The 16,315-nt window shown below is 50.6% G+C and overlaps 1 protein-coding gene across 2 annotated transcripts in view; it reads right to left on the bottom strand.

The window, feature by feature from the left end:
* Positions 1–15,493, bottom strand: part of SLC6A17 (solute carrier family 6 member 17) — a gene marked incomplete at both ends in the record, with an annotated part of 31,337 nt that extends 15,844 nt beyond the window's left edge. For both annotated transcript variants that reach the window (XM_080691201.1, XM_080691202.1), the window contains 5 exons: positions 5,863–5,973; positions 7,431–7,612; positions 8,571–8,697; positions 10,508–10,665; positions 15,208–15,493. In XM_080691201.1, coding sequence (XP_080547327.1) covers positions 5,863–5,973; positions 7,431–7,612; positions 8,571–8,697; positions 10,508–10,665; positions 15,208–15,493 — 864 coding nt within the window. The remainder of the gene's footprint in view (positions 1–5,862; positions 5,974–7,430; positions 7,613–8,570; positions 8,698–10,507; positions 10,666–15,207) is intronic.
* Between the last annotated feature and the right edge of the window lie 822 nt (positions 15,494–16,315).

Below are 16,315 nucleotides of genomic sequence, written 5' to 3'. Positions count from 1 at the left end.
GCCCTTTTTAAATTTTTTATTTTGAAATAGGATCTTGCTATGTTGCTGGGGGCCCCACTAAGTTGCTGGGGCCCCCAGCAACATAGCAAGGCTGGCCGTGAACCCGTGATCCTCTTGTCTCAGCCTCCCAAGTCCTCCGATCACAGGCATGCCCCGCCATGCCCAGCTAACAATTCTTTACCTTATTTTATTTTATTTGTGGTACTGGGGATGGAACTCAGGGGCTTTTCTACCTCCAGGCTATACTCCCAGGTGTGTATATATATACACACACACATACACACACACACTTTTTTTTTTTTTTTTTGCGGGTCTGGAGATGGAACCCAGGGGCATTCGACCTTCGACCTCCGAGCTACACCTCCTGCCCTATTTTTTATTCTTTATTTTGAAACAGGGTCTCACTAAGTTGCTGAGAGCCTCACTAAGTAGCTAAGGCTGGCTTTGAGCCTGTGTGATCCTCCTGTCTCAGCCTCCCAAGCGCGGGGATTACAAGCGTGCGCCACCACGCCCAACTCTTTACCTTATTTTTTATCACTCATTTCTTTCGACCAGAAGATAAGCTCCATGGGGGCCGGGAAGTTTGTCCCCTTTGTTTGCTGCTGGATACTACAAATTAGACCGGTGCCTGGCATGTAACAGGCATTCAGTGAAACTTTGTTGAATGAATAAATAACTGATAGACATCTGTGGTGTTTTCAATCTTTTGCTACTAAAATTAATGCTGAAATGGCCAATACTGCACAGCAATCATTTTGCCTACATGTGTGAGCATATCTGGAGCTGCTGTATGCTTATGCTTAGAAGTGGAATTGCTGGGCCTAAGAATATGAACAGTTAATTGTGTGTGTGTGTGTGTGTGTGTGTGTGTGTGTGTGTGGTGCTGGGAGTTGCACCCAGCAGCATTCTACCTCTAAGTTATACTTCCAGACCTTTTTAAGATTTGTTTGTTTGTTTGAAACAGGGTCTCACCAGGTTGTGGAGAAGCTTTCTAAGTTGCTGAGGCTGATCTTGAACCTATGATCCTCCTGTCTCGGCCTCCCAAGTCCTGGGATCACAGACACACACCACCATGCCTAGCTGACCAGGTGGAAATTGATAAGTGTTCCCTGAGCATTTGGGTGGTAGACAACCTACCACAATCCGCCACTGTATGCTGAGAACGTCACATGATTAACTGCCTGGTGGCCTAATGCTGACCTGGGTTTGTAACTGGATAGAAGTCAGCAGGAGAAAATCTGCCTGAGGAATCCAAGAAGTTCATCAGCCATCAGCACCAGGTTACTGTTGCAGGTTTGCGGCCAGCCTCAGCAACTTAGCAAGGTCCTCTGCAACTTAGTGAGACCTTGCTTTAACATAAAAAATAAAATGGGGCCAAGGGTGGAGTTCAGAGGCAAAATACCCCTGGGCTCAATCCTTAGTACCCACCAACACACACACACACACACACACACACACACACACACACACACACACACAATGTTTCAAACTCAGCTGGGTCTGTTGGCACATGCCAGTAATCCCAGTACTGTGGAGACTGAGACAGGAGGATCACAGGTTCTAGGCCAGCTTGAACAATTTAGCAAGACCCTCTAAAACTTAGTCAGACCCTGTTTCAGGATAAAAAATAAAATAAGGCTGGGGATGCAGTTCAGAGATAAATGCCCCCTGGGCTTCATTCCCAGTAACACACACATCTCTGCTCATGAAGTCTCTGGTTTCAACAATTTCTAAAATGGGCTCCCATGGTTTCCTGAACATCCAGGAAATGGCTTGAGAAAGAAGCAGCCCTTGTTCTTCAAAGTGCACACCAGCCGTTTCTCATCCATCTGAGTGGCAAAAATGGAAATATAATAAATGTGGAGATAGACTCTCGTATGCAACTGGCGGGAGTGTTAATAGATAAAATCACTTTAGAGAGCTTTTTGGCTGAAGATACACATACCCTTTGAAACAACAATTCCATCCTTCGGCATCAACACCCTAGGGAAACCTGTGCCCTTGAAGACCTATGTAATAACGTTTATTACAGCCATTTTAGCAATGGTGAAAACTGGAAATCACTTCAATGGTTATCAGCGGAAGTTCTTAATCTTATTTGTCTTATTGCCCCCCTTTTCAGAAAAAAATTACCCAGTGTCCCCCTCCCCCAAAACCTACCTTTAAAAAAATTTTTTTTTGCAGTACTGGGGATGGAACCCAGGGGCATTCTACTTCTGAGCAACATCCCCAACCCTGTTTTTTATTCTTTATTTGAAACAGGGTCTTACTGAGTTGCAAAGGGCCTCACTAAGTAGCTGAGGCTGGCTTTGAACCTGCGCAATCCTCCTGTCTCAGCCTCTCGAATGCTGGTACTACAAGCGTGCGCCACCAGACCTGGCAAAATCTACCTTTTTAAACTGAGTAAACAGAAAGATGCAGTGACAAATTTGTGTTCTTTTATGAATCTATGTTTTGTTACTGTGCCTTGTCCCCTGGGGCAGTGTCCCCTATTTAGGAACCTATAATAGAGAATGAATAAATATATTTTTGTTTAGTCCTACAGTGAAATACTTTGTCACAGTGAAAATGGATGTATTAGTGCTACATACATCACTATAAGTAAATCTAAGAAAAACTATTAAGCAAAAATAAAAGCAAGCCATAGAAGGATACATATAACATGGCAATTATGAAAAGTTTAAGAGTATACACAAATAGTATACACTGTATACACACACACACACACACATATATAAAACATATGAATAACAAATTTCAAAGAACGTTATCAGAGGGATAAATCCCAAATTTATATAGCGGTTCCTATGGGTCCAGTGTTGGTATCCTCTTGAAATTCACATGTTGGACTCTTAATACCCAGTGTGATGGAATGAAGAGATGGGGCCTCTGGGAAGTGTTTGGGTCATGAACTCTATGAATGGAGTTAGTGCCCTTACACAGGAGGTTCACATGAGCTCCTCTGCGTTCTGCCATGTGAGGAACAAGGAAAAAATGGTCTTTTGGGGGGGTACTTGGGGATTGAACCAAGTGTAGAAAATTCTCTAAGCATTTTACCTCTGATCTACACCCTCAGCCCTTTTTATTTTGAAATAGGTTTGTGCTGAATTGTGGAGGCTGGCCTCCAACCTGCAATCCTTGTGTCTCCGCCTCTGAGGTACTGGTATTACAGGTGTGTGCTATCATATCTGACTAACAATGCCATCTTTGAAGCACAGAGTAAGCCGTCACCAGATCCTGAATCTGTGGAAGCCTTGATCTTGACCTTCCTAGCCTCCAGAACTGTGAGCAATACATTTCTAGTCTGGCGTGGTGGCACACACTTGCACTGCTAGTACTTGGGAGGCTGATACAGGAGGGTCACAGGTTTGTGGTTAGCCTCAGCTACTTAGTGAGGCCCTCCTCAACTTCGTGAGATCCTGTTTCAAAATAAAGAATAAAAAATAAGGCTGAAGATATAGCTCGGAGGTAGAATGGTCCTTGGTTTAATCTCCAGTACCATACACACAAAAAAAATCTATTTCTCGTAAATGACCTGGTTTAAGGTATTTTTGTGATAGCAGCAATAAGAGAAGGGAAAGGAGTGGGGTGGAGCTTATGCAGGTACTTAATGGCTTCTGTACTATTTAATTTCTTCATAATGTTTATTATTTTATTAGACATATATATATATATATATATTTTTTTTTTTTTTTTTTTGGTGGTGGTGGTACTGGGGGTGGAACCCAGGGGCTTTCTACCTCCAGACTATACTCCCAGACCTATTTTATATTTTATTTGGAAACAGGGTCTCACTAGGTTGCTGAGAGCCTCACTAAGTAGCTAAGGCTGGCTTCGAACCTGTGAGATCCTCCTGTCTCAGCCTCCCAAGCGCGGGGATTACAAGCATGTGCCACCACGCCCAGCTTAGACATATTTTATATGCCTGAGATACTTCATAATTAAAGAGTGAATCTAGCAGGGAGGGTCACTGAGTGTGAGCCCCGTGGCTGATCCCGATGACTGTGCCCTGCTGGCTCTGAGTCACTCCGCAGGACCTCCTAACATCAGGGTCCCGTCTGGAGACCTTTGTGACTCCCCACTCATGAACATCCCCAGAGCATACGGTTCTCTCATAACGCTCAGTAAAGCAAAACTCAGAGACCGAAGTGAGCACTTAACACTGAAGCAATTCATAAAAACAGCTGGCTTTCTGCTCATGCCCACGTACCCCAAAGGAGCCAGATAAACATTTTTCTTCTTCTTTGATATCACATGTTTAAAACATCCCTTCAGCCAGCCACGAGGCTCGAGGTTCACAGTCATGCCTCGGGACAGTCACTAATCGGGCCTTTGTGGGCGCTCATGTAGAAACCTTGGATGTCTGGGCCAAGGCCTCCGCGGGCCAGTCTGTGCGCTGTGGTGACAAGGAGCGGTGCGTGCGCTGGCTGCGGCTGCCCGCCAAGCATCAGAGCCCACTCGTTGCAACAGAGCAGGGGAAGGACGGACTTCAGACCCTGCTGGATCTGAGTTCTCCCTGCTGAGCACAGAGGGGACCCTTGAGCACTGACCTGGCCAGTTCTGACCCTGAGGCAGTGACTGGAGCTGCTGCTGCCAGCTGACTTTGGGAGCTGGACTTCCTGGCTGGGCCAGCGGGGGCCAATGGCGTACATTGCTTGGGGGTGACTTGAAGGGCACATCAGTCTGCACTGTAGATTCTTATTCCTCCTCTGTGAACTGACTCATGTGCAGAGTGAGTGTGGAAGTTCGTAGAGGGCGAGGCTCTGGGGAGGGGCAGACCACCTTCAGGGAAGCTGAACCGCCTTCTCTGGGATGCCTGTATCTCTGTCACCCTCTGTGACATGTGAGCAGAGAGGGTGCTGGCCTCCTGTGGCCTGCTGAGAGCACGGAGAGGAGGCATGGACTGCTTCCATATGGAAAATCACTGCCCACGTGGCCTATTTTATTTTATTTTTTTGGTGGTACTGGGGGTGGAACCCAGAGGCTTTCTACTTCCAGGCTATACTCCCAGACCCATTTTATATTTTATTTGGAAACAGGATCTCACTAAGTTGCTGAGAGCCTCACTAAGTAGCTGAGACTGGCTTCGAACCTGCGGGATCCTCCTGTCTCAGTCTCCCAAGCACGGGGATTACAAGTGTGCACCACCACACCCGGTTTTGTGGCCTATTATTTTTAATAAAATATTAACCTTGTTCTCTGATCTGGGGACAAATGAATCTCTAGAGAGAGCCCCCCTCCTATTTTTGTATGGAGGATTAAACCCAGGGGAATTATACTTCTGAGCTAAAACCCTAGCCCTTTTTATTTTTAAATTTTGAATCAAAGTTTTGCTAAATTGCCCAGGCTGGCTGTGAACCTGTGATCCTCCTGTCACAGCCTCCCGTGCCTGGCAGGGAGCTCTCCTCTCTTAGCCATCTTTGTGGTGCCTGCTGTCACAAGTCCCATGAAACGAGAACCTCCACCACCCAAGGAATGAATGAAGTTCCCTGCTCCAACCCCACGTCCCAGTCTAACCCTCCCCCTCACCCCCGGCGCTGCCTCACACTTGCAATGCTTCCCACATGCGCTTGCTCTGTGTCTCTCTTTGACGATCATGTCCTATTGGTGCTCACAGAAACCCTTCTGGCTCACTAAGGCTCATTTGGGGATCTCCTTGAAGCTTTTTCTGATTTTACCAAAGTGCTGTGACGTCCCTGTCCTTGGAATCTTAAGGGCAGGTCATGGCCCCCTCCCTGTGTTCCTCCAGGCCCTGGCAAGACAATCGCACACAGCAGGGCTCGCGGTGCATTAGGCCTCCTGCAGCTGACCTGGCGCAGGGCCTGGCGGCGTGCCCTGGCACGTGGGAACCCCACCCCTTACCTTGGGAGTGAACATGTGTAGGATGCCGTCGACCGCCCCTCGCAGCAGCAGCCCCCGGACCAGGAAGCAGGCCAGCACCACGTAGGGAAAGAGGGAGCTGAAATACATCACCTGCAGAGAGGACCGGGACCCACAGTCAGGCAGCCCCTCCTGCAGCGGTGTCCCCCCAGTGTTCACAGTCGGGGCACATGCGTTTCCTCAGTGCCAGGCAGCAGAAAGCAGAGCCTCAGTGCGACCGCGCCTGGGCCCGTCTGTTTTTCAAGGGCTGGCGGGCCAGGCTGGTGGTCCCCCACTTCCAAGGACTACCAAGGGGTAAGGAAACTCTGTGCTTTCCTTCCTCATTTCCTCAATGTCTCATGTCCCCACTGGACCCCTCAAGGGCCTCCCTGTCTTTACAGCTCCTTTGGCAGAAGACAAATAGGAGTGTGTAAACATGGCTCCCCAGCAGAGACCAGAAGAAGGCCTAGCCCTGTGAGCCTGAACACAGGTTAGGTGAGACCACAGTCAGGTCTTGCCCAGGTCCGTGCCCCGCAGGCCTGGGACGGGGCTGCACACAAAGGCCATGCTCATGAGGCACCTGCTGCTCTGAAACAAATCCCCGCGCTGGTGTGGGCAGGGTGGGAGAAGGGCTAAGAGGGGCGCCTGTTCCTGGCTCCACCATGCAGTAGCTGCAGCCGCCCGCTGTGTCCTTGACCTGGGCATGTCTCCATTTCTCTATCTCGAAAGGGGGGTGGTAGCTTCTAACTCTGAAGGTCAGAGAGGACCAAATGCACACGTGTCCGCTATGGTTCTGGCCTGAGGGAAGTGGTAGGCGGCTGATGATGCCGCCTCTCAGGTCTTAGCTTTCTTGATCGACAGCTCTGGCAAGGAACCTAAAGGCTCAGGCAGACAGACAGACAGACAGGGCTCTAATTCCAGCTCTGAGACTGACTGACTGTGTGACATTAAGCAAGGTACTTTCCCCAGCGTGGGCTCAGTTTCCTCATCTGTAAAGAGTGGATGGGGCTACAGGATCTCCAACATCCTTTCCATCCACGGCAGTCTGTGAATACTGGTAAGGATCAAATAAGAAAGGGCCTTCTTCAGAAGGGGTCTGACCTGCTGGAGAAAGGTCTTGGCTGGGGGCACCTGAGACTACAGAGCAGCCCCCTGAGGCCCCTACGCTCAGAGCACCCACCTGCTCAAACAGCCCTGGAGCTGTAGACATGGCGAGCTGCTGGCTTTCACCAAAACTCCCTCACAGCAGGCTACTCTAGGACTTTGCTGGGGAACCTGAGGGGCCAGACTCTAGGCAGATGTCTCTGGTCAGTGCTTCTAGTTTTCCTCCTCTTTAACGTTTGCAGAGCTGGCCTGAATTATCTGAGCAGGGAGGTAGACAGGAGTCAAGGCAATGATTTCCAGCGAGCCCAGCCCTGGTGGGCTGTCCACAGAGATTGACACAGCAGCGGTAAGCCTCCCTCCCCCTCCGAAGCCATCATTCTGAGCCTGAGCCCGCCAAAGAGCCGGGCTTTGGTGACCTGGAATCGCAGTGTCCCGCCCTCTGTGTCTTTCCACCACCCCTCACTCACCTTCCCTGAGGACTGGATGCCCTTGACGACAGCCATGCCCACGATGCTCCAGGCCACGAGGAGGCACAGTGTCATCTTCCAGTTGAGGCCCCCGCTCTCGGAGATGGAGTTGGAGATATCTAAGGCCTCCCGGTACCAGAAGTAGGTTGTGGCTGAGCTCTTCTCACACTCTGCCTCTACCACTGGAACGGCAGCCAAGGCCACGGGACTCAGTGTCTCAGGTCCCAGGCCCGGGGACCCCACCACTCTGAGCACGGGGTGGGGGTGGGGGGGCGCTGAGAGGGGCAGCGGGAGGGGCTGTGCTCATCCTGGGTTAGTTTCGATCTGGCAGACCTTGAGGGATCCTGGACTCCTGATGGGGCCTGGAAGGCTCCAGAACACTAGCTGAATTCCCACCCTTGCCACCCCTGCCCACGTCTTCCATGGAAAGTAGGAAGAGCTCTGCTGGATTGGCTTAAAGCTCCTGGGGAAAGGTTCCAAACTGGGAACCAGAGACCAGTATTCTCAGCCAAGATCACTGGTTAAATGGATGATGTGAACATGAAAAAGCAGTTTCTGGCCCTCCATTTTCCCATCGATGAAGTGGGATAATCATCCAGCCCTCTGTGGGATTGGCATGCAAACTAAGATTGTACTTTTTTTTTTTTTTTTGTGGTACTGAGGATGGAACCCAGGGGCATTCTATCTCTGAGCTACTCCCCCAACCCTGTTTTTTTTTTTTAATTCTTTATTTTGAAACAGGGTCTCATTGAGTTGCAAAGGGCCTCACTAGGTAGCTGAGGCTGTCCGTGAACCGTGATCCTCCTGTCTCAGCCTCCCAAATGCTGGGATTACAAGTGTGCACCAGCACACCCAGCTAAGATTGTTGTTAATGGTATTAGAATAACACAACGTAGCTTGTAACAACTAAACCAAAGTCACGCTTTCCCAGTTTTACCTGCACTCATTGTCTTATTCAGTTCCCTGTGAGAGAGGCCATAAAGAGCTCCTTGGCACTACGGAGGGGAGTAAGGATCAGGGGTGTTAAGTGGCTGCGCTAATAAGTCAGTGACATCCCAAAGCTGTGCTAAGCCTCCTGGACTCCTTCCAGGAACAGGGCTAGCTGGAGCCCCCACTGCGTGCCTCGAGTCCCATACTCGCCTGCCATGGTCCCATTCCTGACCACAGGACATTCGCTCCAGGGCAGGGGGTACTGGAAGGACTTGAAGAAGTAGAAGATGCTCCACCCGATGATCACATTATAATAGAGCCCGACAAAGAGACAGACCTGAGGAGGAGAGCCCGGGGCGGGGTCACGGAGGCTGCAGGCAGTGCCACCCCACCCGCACCCCCACCAACCCAGCTGGCACGGCCGGAAGGAGGAAGGCGAGGGAGGAGATGGATGAGTCGAGGGCCGGCTCCAATCCTCCATGCATGGGGTACTCAGACGATCCACCAAGGAATTCTTTGGATATTAAAGTTTTCTCTGCTAAGCAACAAACCCTTAAAATGTTGAGCCTTTTCAGTTTGAAATTGCTCTAAGATACCTGAAGCCTGTCCGCATCACTTCCTGATGACTCAGGATTCTAATTAGAGATGCCCTCCAGGACTCCAGAGGCTCGCATACCTTCTGCTCTAATGGGAAATGGCCCCAGACAGCTGTGCTTTTTAAGATTTTGTGGATTACTGGTTTCCCATCTTCCTTCTTTCAGGATACTGCTCTCTCTTTGGTACTATCAGCAGCCTGCCTCTAGAAAGATGTCATTTCTCATGTCTTGGAACTTCTACTCAGCTGGGTAGAATTTTATTTAAAATAAGAGTACACAGACTCTCACAGAGGGTTCCCAGGGTTTCTTTAAAAGCAGTGTTTTTTGGGCAGGGATTTACTGCAGTCGCTCTGGACACTGAGGGCTCCTTTGCAGGTGCCTGGCTATCTCATGCAGCAAGAAACTGCTGGTCAGCGTGTGCACTCAGGGCCCCTTGCTTCATTGGATTCACCTGAACATCTGTGTACAGAGGCAAATACTCAAACAACAGGCTATGAGGAGCAGAGACGGGGAGAGTCGCCTGGTGCCTTCCCCTGGGCGCTTCAGCCCAGGAGACCCTTCACACACTGCTGTGGGCGCACGTGTCTAGCTCAGCAGGACTCACTGTGGCTGGCTCTATCAATCTGAGCAGGGGCAGCATGGACCTTCTCCCAGTTTCTGCCAGGAGCAGGTTTGGGCTGGCTCTACCACCAGGCCTGGCAGAATCCTCACCCCTTTTAGAAGCCGATTAAGTTATTTTGTTTTGTTTTGTGCAGTACTGGGAATGGAACCCAGAGACATTCTACCTCCGAGCGATACTCCCAGCCCTATATTTTTTATTTTTTATTTTGAAATAGGGTCTCACTGAATTCCAAAGGGCCTCACTAAGTAAGTAGCTGAGGCTGTCCGCGAACCGCGTTCCTCCTGTTTCAGCCTCCCAAATGCTGGGATGCAGTTTTTATCCCAGAGTGTGTGTAGGCACTTGTGGGCTCTGCCCTTAGGGACACTCAGGCTGCCTAGGGCTCTGGGAGGGCCTCATCTGCAGCCTACAGCCGAGACTAGCGCCCTCCCGGAGCTCCCTGAGCAGGGTTCTGGGGTCTCCTGTCTCTTACTGTTGCAAAGCCTCACACCTCCTGGGTTGACCATCAGGTTGCTGTCTGAGTTCTCCAAATTGGCTCATTTGCACAGCACAATGGCAAGAAGGCCCTGACCCCACCACTGTCACCTGCTTACCCAGTTAAAACATTCTTTGCCTAAGAAAAGGGAGGGATACCTGGCTGAGATGCGCCAGGGCCTCCCCTATGAGCGTGTCCTGGCTTTCCTCCTTTGCCTTAACTGCAAATATCACATGCTGTTTCAGACCATGTGACAGTGTGGTCAATTTTTGGTTTAGGAAATACGGCAACTGTAGCCATGGGACACCAGCTGGAAGGAGGTCTTGTACCTGGGGTCCCCATTTCTGCCCCCGTCTTGGCTCAGGCTTTGGCTTGTAAACCTGGTGACCTCCTCCCCAGTTCCCCAGAGCAGCCCCTCTGCCTCCCCATCAGGGCCTAGCCCTGGCCGTGGACTCACAATGCAGCTGGAAAAGCCGATGCCCCCCAGGCGGGGGCATATGTAGTGCCATACACCAATGCTGCCGCGGCGGATCCTCTGGCCTACAGCCAGCTCCAGGAAGAAGAGGGGGATGCCAATGATGATCAGCAGCACCAGATAGGGCACCAGGTAGGCACCTGCAGGCAGAGAGGAGTGGTGTCAAAGGGTCAGGGCACAGGGACAGGGTGAAGGAAGGGGTGACAGCTGCGTCCTGCAGTCTCGGGCACATCTCAGATCATCCGCACTTCACCCCCCCCCCGACCCCAGCCTGTGACCTCCCCCCCACAAGCCGATCCAGACCCTCCTTGACTCCTATGGCCTGAAACAGTAGGGAGAAACATGTACATCCATACCTCCTGCTCACAGGAGGAGGCAGTGAGCTCAGACGAGGCTAGAGACAGACTAGATGCAGAGACAGATGATACCTCGCCTGCCTCTTGGGAAGGCACACATCCACTCTAATGCAGACACACACCTGTCTGCACCCCTCCTGCCCACAGGGAAGCAGTCCCAGGTGGTGTGGGTCCAGCTCACTTGCCCCCAGTAGTCCAGCCTGCCTGCATCTGAGCCAGACGTCGATGAGGCAAAATGGGCAGCTGTGGGGAAGCAGAGCTTGGCAGCTCTCCAGGGAGAGAGGGTCTAACCGGCATCGCCATTAATCCACAGCTAATTGCGAGGAACGGGAGAGAAATTAGCCCTTCAGGAAAGCATAGGATCATAAAGGATAGAACGAATCCCGCTAAAGATTCCAGATGATAAATGAATCTTGCTGTCCTCATTGCAGACACAATCTCAATTCCAAGTGACAGGGCATTTAGCAGAAGAATTAAAGCCACGCCTGGACATGGACGAGTGCACCCCGCTGAGAGCCGTGCCAACAACCCAGTCCTGTTAGCAACACTGTCGGCCGGGCCCTGCCTGTCTGACAAACGGTGTCAGGCCTGCCCCACTCACCAGGGCCCTGACAGTCACTCAGCACCTGCAAACCAAAGCTGCACAAGTGAGGGGTCCCCAGAAGCCCCCAGGCACACTGCTCTCCCCCCTAACATAAGATCCCACATGCTCCCCAACACGTGCTCAATCTGCTGCCAAACACTGGGGGTTGGGCACCAAACCTGGCAGCTGGCAACAGCTATCTACCACAGGTCTCTCCTGTGCCAGGCAGGGCGGTGGGGGGACCCTGGAGTAACAGAAGGCAAAGCTGCACCCCAGGGGAGTTCACAATCTGCCAAGGAGGCAGGACTCTCAGACCCACGTGGGCAATGTCAGCACCTGTGTGTACACACATGACGGGCTGGTCCCACAGAGCCGCTGAGCACATACGTGCCAAGGTGGGGGTTGGGGTCCACAGAGCTAATGAGGAAAGGCTTGCGGTGGGGGCAACCCTCTGAGTCTTACACAACAGCATCTGATGCATTGCAAACACACACACACACACACACACACACACACACACACATGCATTTAACACGTCACAAACAGCCCCAACACAGTGCTTGAAGAAGGAAGGGCCAGGAGGCACTTGGCATAGACTCCAGGTCTGTCTAGCTCAGCCTCTCGGTCTTGGGTGGAAGGAAATAGAAGCAGAGAGAACGGATCTGCTGCCAGAAGGCAAAGGAGATAGACTAATTAGCTTTGTATTTTGTCCCAGGGTCCTTGGACAGGACAAGATATGCAGGGAGAAGGGTGTCAGGGTGTCAGCCAAGTGGGTTGGCATCTTCTGTGGTTGCTTATCTCTTCTCCCCCGCCCCAAGAATGGGGGAAAGCCTCCACTAGGCACTGTTAAAGATGGATCCTGTGGTAAAGACCAGACACCAGCCTCCCACAGCACAGGCCCTGTCCCCTCCGCCAGGCCACAGGGCCCCGACTTGGCTGCTGGTCTCTCATTCTACCTTCAAGCCACACTCCCAGCCCTATTTATTTATTTATTTATTTATTTATTTATTTATTTATTTATTTATGTACTGGCAATGGAACCCAGTGGCCTTCTTCCTCCAGGCAACACCCCCAGCCCTATTTTATTGTATTTTTATTTGCAAACAGGATCTCGCTAAGTTGCTGAGAGCCTCACTAAGTTGCTGAGGTTGGCTTTGAACCTTTGATCCTCCTGTCTCAGCCTCCCAAGTACTGGGATTACAGGCTTGCGCCACCACTCCCAGCCCTATTTTATTTTTTATTTTGAAACAGGGTCTTGATGGATTGCTGAGTATCTCACTAGGTTTCTGAGGCTGGCTTTGAATCTGTGATCTTCCTGTCTCATCACCTAAGTACTGGGATTAAAGGTGTATGCTGGGGCCAGGATGTAGCTCAGTGGCAAAGCGCCTGCTTTGTATGCGTGGTGCTCTGGGTTTGATCCCCAGTTCCAAAAAGACAAAGAAAAGAACCCCTTTAAAGGTGTGCGCCACCAGGCCCAGCTTGCATGTTTCTTACCACATTGAGGCCTGGCTGAACAGAGTGCTCGAGGGGCTGTGTGCGGTTTATGTGAGTGATATCTGTAGTTAATCAGAGGTACTTTTGTATATCAGCCTTTGTTGAGTCATTTGGAAATGAAACAGCACCCTCTTCCATCTTAGAAAATACAACCTGGAGACACAGCTGGTGTCCTTTGATGTTTCAGCAGTGTTCAGGATCCCCAGCTCCCAGCTGCCTGGGAGTGGTGTTTAGGACAGAATGTGGCTCTGGCCAGTGGGGTCTTGGCTCCCTGGGGCTCCCTGGTCTCTGTAACAGTCTACATCACAGGATATACCCTGTGATGTACTAAGGACCTACTAAGGAGCTCAGGATATACCCTGTGATGTACTAAGGACCTACTAAGGAGCTCAGGATATACCCTGTGATGTACTAAGGACCTACTAAGGAGCTCAGGATAAACCCTGTGATGTAGGTAACCTGATTTGCTTTTGGAAAGCCCAAGTTTATTCCTGAGTCTTAAAAGATCACTTGGGTCTTTCCTTCCTTCCTCCCTCCCTTCCTTCCTTTCCTTTCTTTCCTTTTCCTCCCTCCCTCTTTCTTTTTTTCTCTTTCTTTCTTTCTTTCTTTCTTTCTTTCTTTCTTTCTTTCTTTCTTTCTTTCTTTCTTTCTTTCTCTTTCTTTCTTCAGCACTGAAGATTGAACCCAGAGGCATTCTCCAAGCTAGACCCCCAGCCCTATTTTTTATTCTTTATTTTGAAACAGAGTCTCACTAAGTTGCAAAGGGCCTAAGTAGCAGAGGCTGGCCACAAACCCTGATTCTCCTGTTTCAGCCTCCCAGGTACTGGGATTACAAGCATGCGCCACCACGCCCAGCTCACGTTTGACCATTTTGACTTACAAAAATGCCATGTCATTCATCTCCAACCTATCACAAGGGCTGCTGTGAGAAGGAAATGAGTTAACCTCATTAAGCACTTCATAAACGTTTGCTTCTTTCTTATAGAAAAAAAACAAACAAGCAAATCAACAAAAAGGCAAACTAAGAGGATGTAAATAAAGTAACTACCAGCATCCGGTGGACCTAAGCTCCCGGCTGGCTGGCTGGCTTTCTCAGGAGCAGAGATCTGAGCGCTGTTTCCAGACTATTGGGAACTTCTTTTTTATGTTCAGTAAGTCTCCCCATGGTTTCAAAGCAGGCTGCCTTTGGAGACTTGTAGGCTGCCTCTAGATGCTGGGGAGTAAGTGCCTAAGGGCTTCTACCCACCCCAGGGACTGGAGGTGGCAGCGGTGGTTTGACCCCAGGTGAGCTCCTAAGAGGAATTCATAGGGTGCAGCATGAGGCCCCCACGGGGAGCCAGCACAGGTGGTGTGCAGCCGTGGGCTCAGGGCTAGGCTGCCCAGGTTGAACCCAAACTTTGTCACTAGCTGACTTGATCACACATGACCCTGAGCAAGTTACCTAACCACTGTGCCAGAGTTTTGCCGTCTCTAAAGTGAAGAGGAGGTTGATAACTCCTTCCTCAAATAAGGTCGTTGGGCAGATCCAACCATGTGAGACTGGCGCTTTGGTTAACCTCAGATGCTCACACGTCTGCAGTTTCAGGATTCCAAGTCTAATCCATGAGGCACATGCTTGTCATCCCAGCATTCGGGAGGCTGAGACAGGAGGATCGCGGTTCACAGACAGCCTCAGCTACTTAGTGAGGCCATCTGCAACTCAGTGAGACCCGGTTTCAAAATAAAGAATAAAAAATAGGGCAGAGGGTATAGCTTGGAGGTCAAATGCCCCTGGGTTCCATCCCCAGACCCACAAAAAAAAAAAAAAAAAAGAAAAAGAAAAAGAAAAGTGCTCAGAACCTAGCAAGCATATGACAAAAGCAGCCAACAGCTACTCTTTACTATGGCTCAGGCAGTGTGTAAAGTTCATTTAACTTTTCCAGCTATTCTGTGAGATAGAAACCACTATTGTCTCCATTTTAGAGATGAGCACAGAGAGGTTAAGCAACTTGTACTAGGCTCCGGAGCCAACTGGCCAGGCTGAGATCTGAACCCAGGCAGTCTGGGACCAGCTCGCATTCTCAGCCCAGCCTGCCGCCCCTTGATGGCAGTTAGCCATCACTGTGGCTACTCCTGGAAGCCTTACTCTGGAAGCCTGAGCTTCCTACCTTGCATGGGCCCCAGTTCTGCCTCAGCAAAGGCGGGCTCCTTTTCACCCCTCGGCCCGCCCATTTGCAGGGCACCTTGGCACCAGCAGGGCTGCTGCTTACCTCCCCCATTTTTCTGGCACAGGTAGGGGAACCTCCAGATGTTGCCGAGGCCCACTGAGAAGCCGATCTGGGCCAGGATGTACTGCAGCTTGCTATTCCAGGCAGGCCGGTCCTCTGCATCCAGCTCCTCCTCCACCGCCTTCTGCTTGCTGCCTGCCTCACCGGCTACGTTCAGCACACTCTGCTTATAGTCCACGGGCTCCTCGAGGGCCAGCAGGTCGGCCACCGACTCGGTGACAGGCTCATTGCTGTGCTCACGCTGGGTCACCTTGCTGTTCTTCGGCATGGATGCCACTGGGGCCGTGCAGCCCTGCTCCCCAGCACACAGAGAGAGTAGGACACAGCTGCTGTCAGCTCTTTCTCATCCAGGGACCTGCAAGACCAAGGGAGCAGGAGAGGATTACTCAACCATGCCAGCCAAGCAGGGAGCTTGAATTGTATGCAAAACCCAAATCAACCCCAACACACACTCTGAGGCTGGCCGGAGGCCTGCCTGAAAGTCCCTTTCATCAGGGGACCTACTAAGGAGCTCATGGTCTACATATGCAGTTTTCCCAGAGATCTTCCCTGAGCATCATTTGAAAAATAAATGTCAGGGAGCTGGGCAGCACAGTGACACATACCTGTAATCTCAGTACCCAGAGACAGAGATAGGAGGATCACAGGTTTGAGGCCAGCCTCAGTAACTTAGCAAGACCTTCAGCAAATTAGTGAGATCCTATTTCAAAAAGTAAAAAAAAAAAAAAGCTTGGGGGTGTATCTCAGAGGTAGAATGCCTGTGGGTCCAATCCCCAGTCTGAAGGAAGGAAAGGAGGGACAGAGGCTAATGAGGCAAAGTAGGCCAAACCATACACTGAACCCAAATAAAGGGTTATTCACCATGCCCTCGCCTTCTTTCAAACAGAGAGTCAAGAGTGTTCAAGACCCTCTGGAGGTTCTGCACCGCCTCCCCTTCCAGAGTAGCCATGGTTGTAAACCTCTCTTGCAGTCCATTTAGTCAAATCCACCCAACGGGACCCAGGAAGCCCATCTCTGCCTTTCCTAGGGTCTTTCTATTCAAGATGGAATTTGTGATCTGGGAACATCACTAGGAGCTTGAGAGAAATAC

The sequence above is a fragment of the Muscardinus avellanarius genome (assembly GCF_963383645.1).
Source record: "Muscardinus avellanarius genome assembly, chromosome: 3".
NCBI classification, from domain to species: Eukaryota; Metazoa; Chordata; class Mammalia; order Rodentia; family Gliridae; genus Muscardinus; species Muscardinus avellanarius.
The sequence above is the reverse complement of the archived record's forward strand: the minus strand, read 5'-3'. Positions and strand labels throughout refer to the sequence as shown.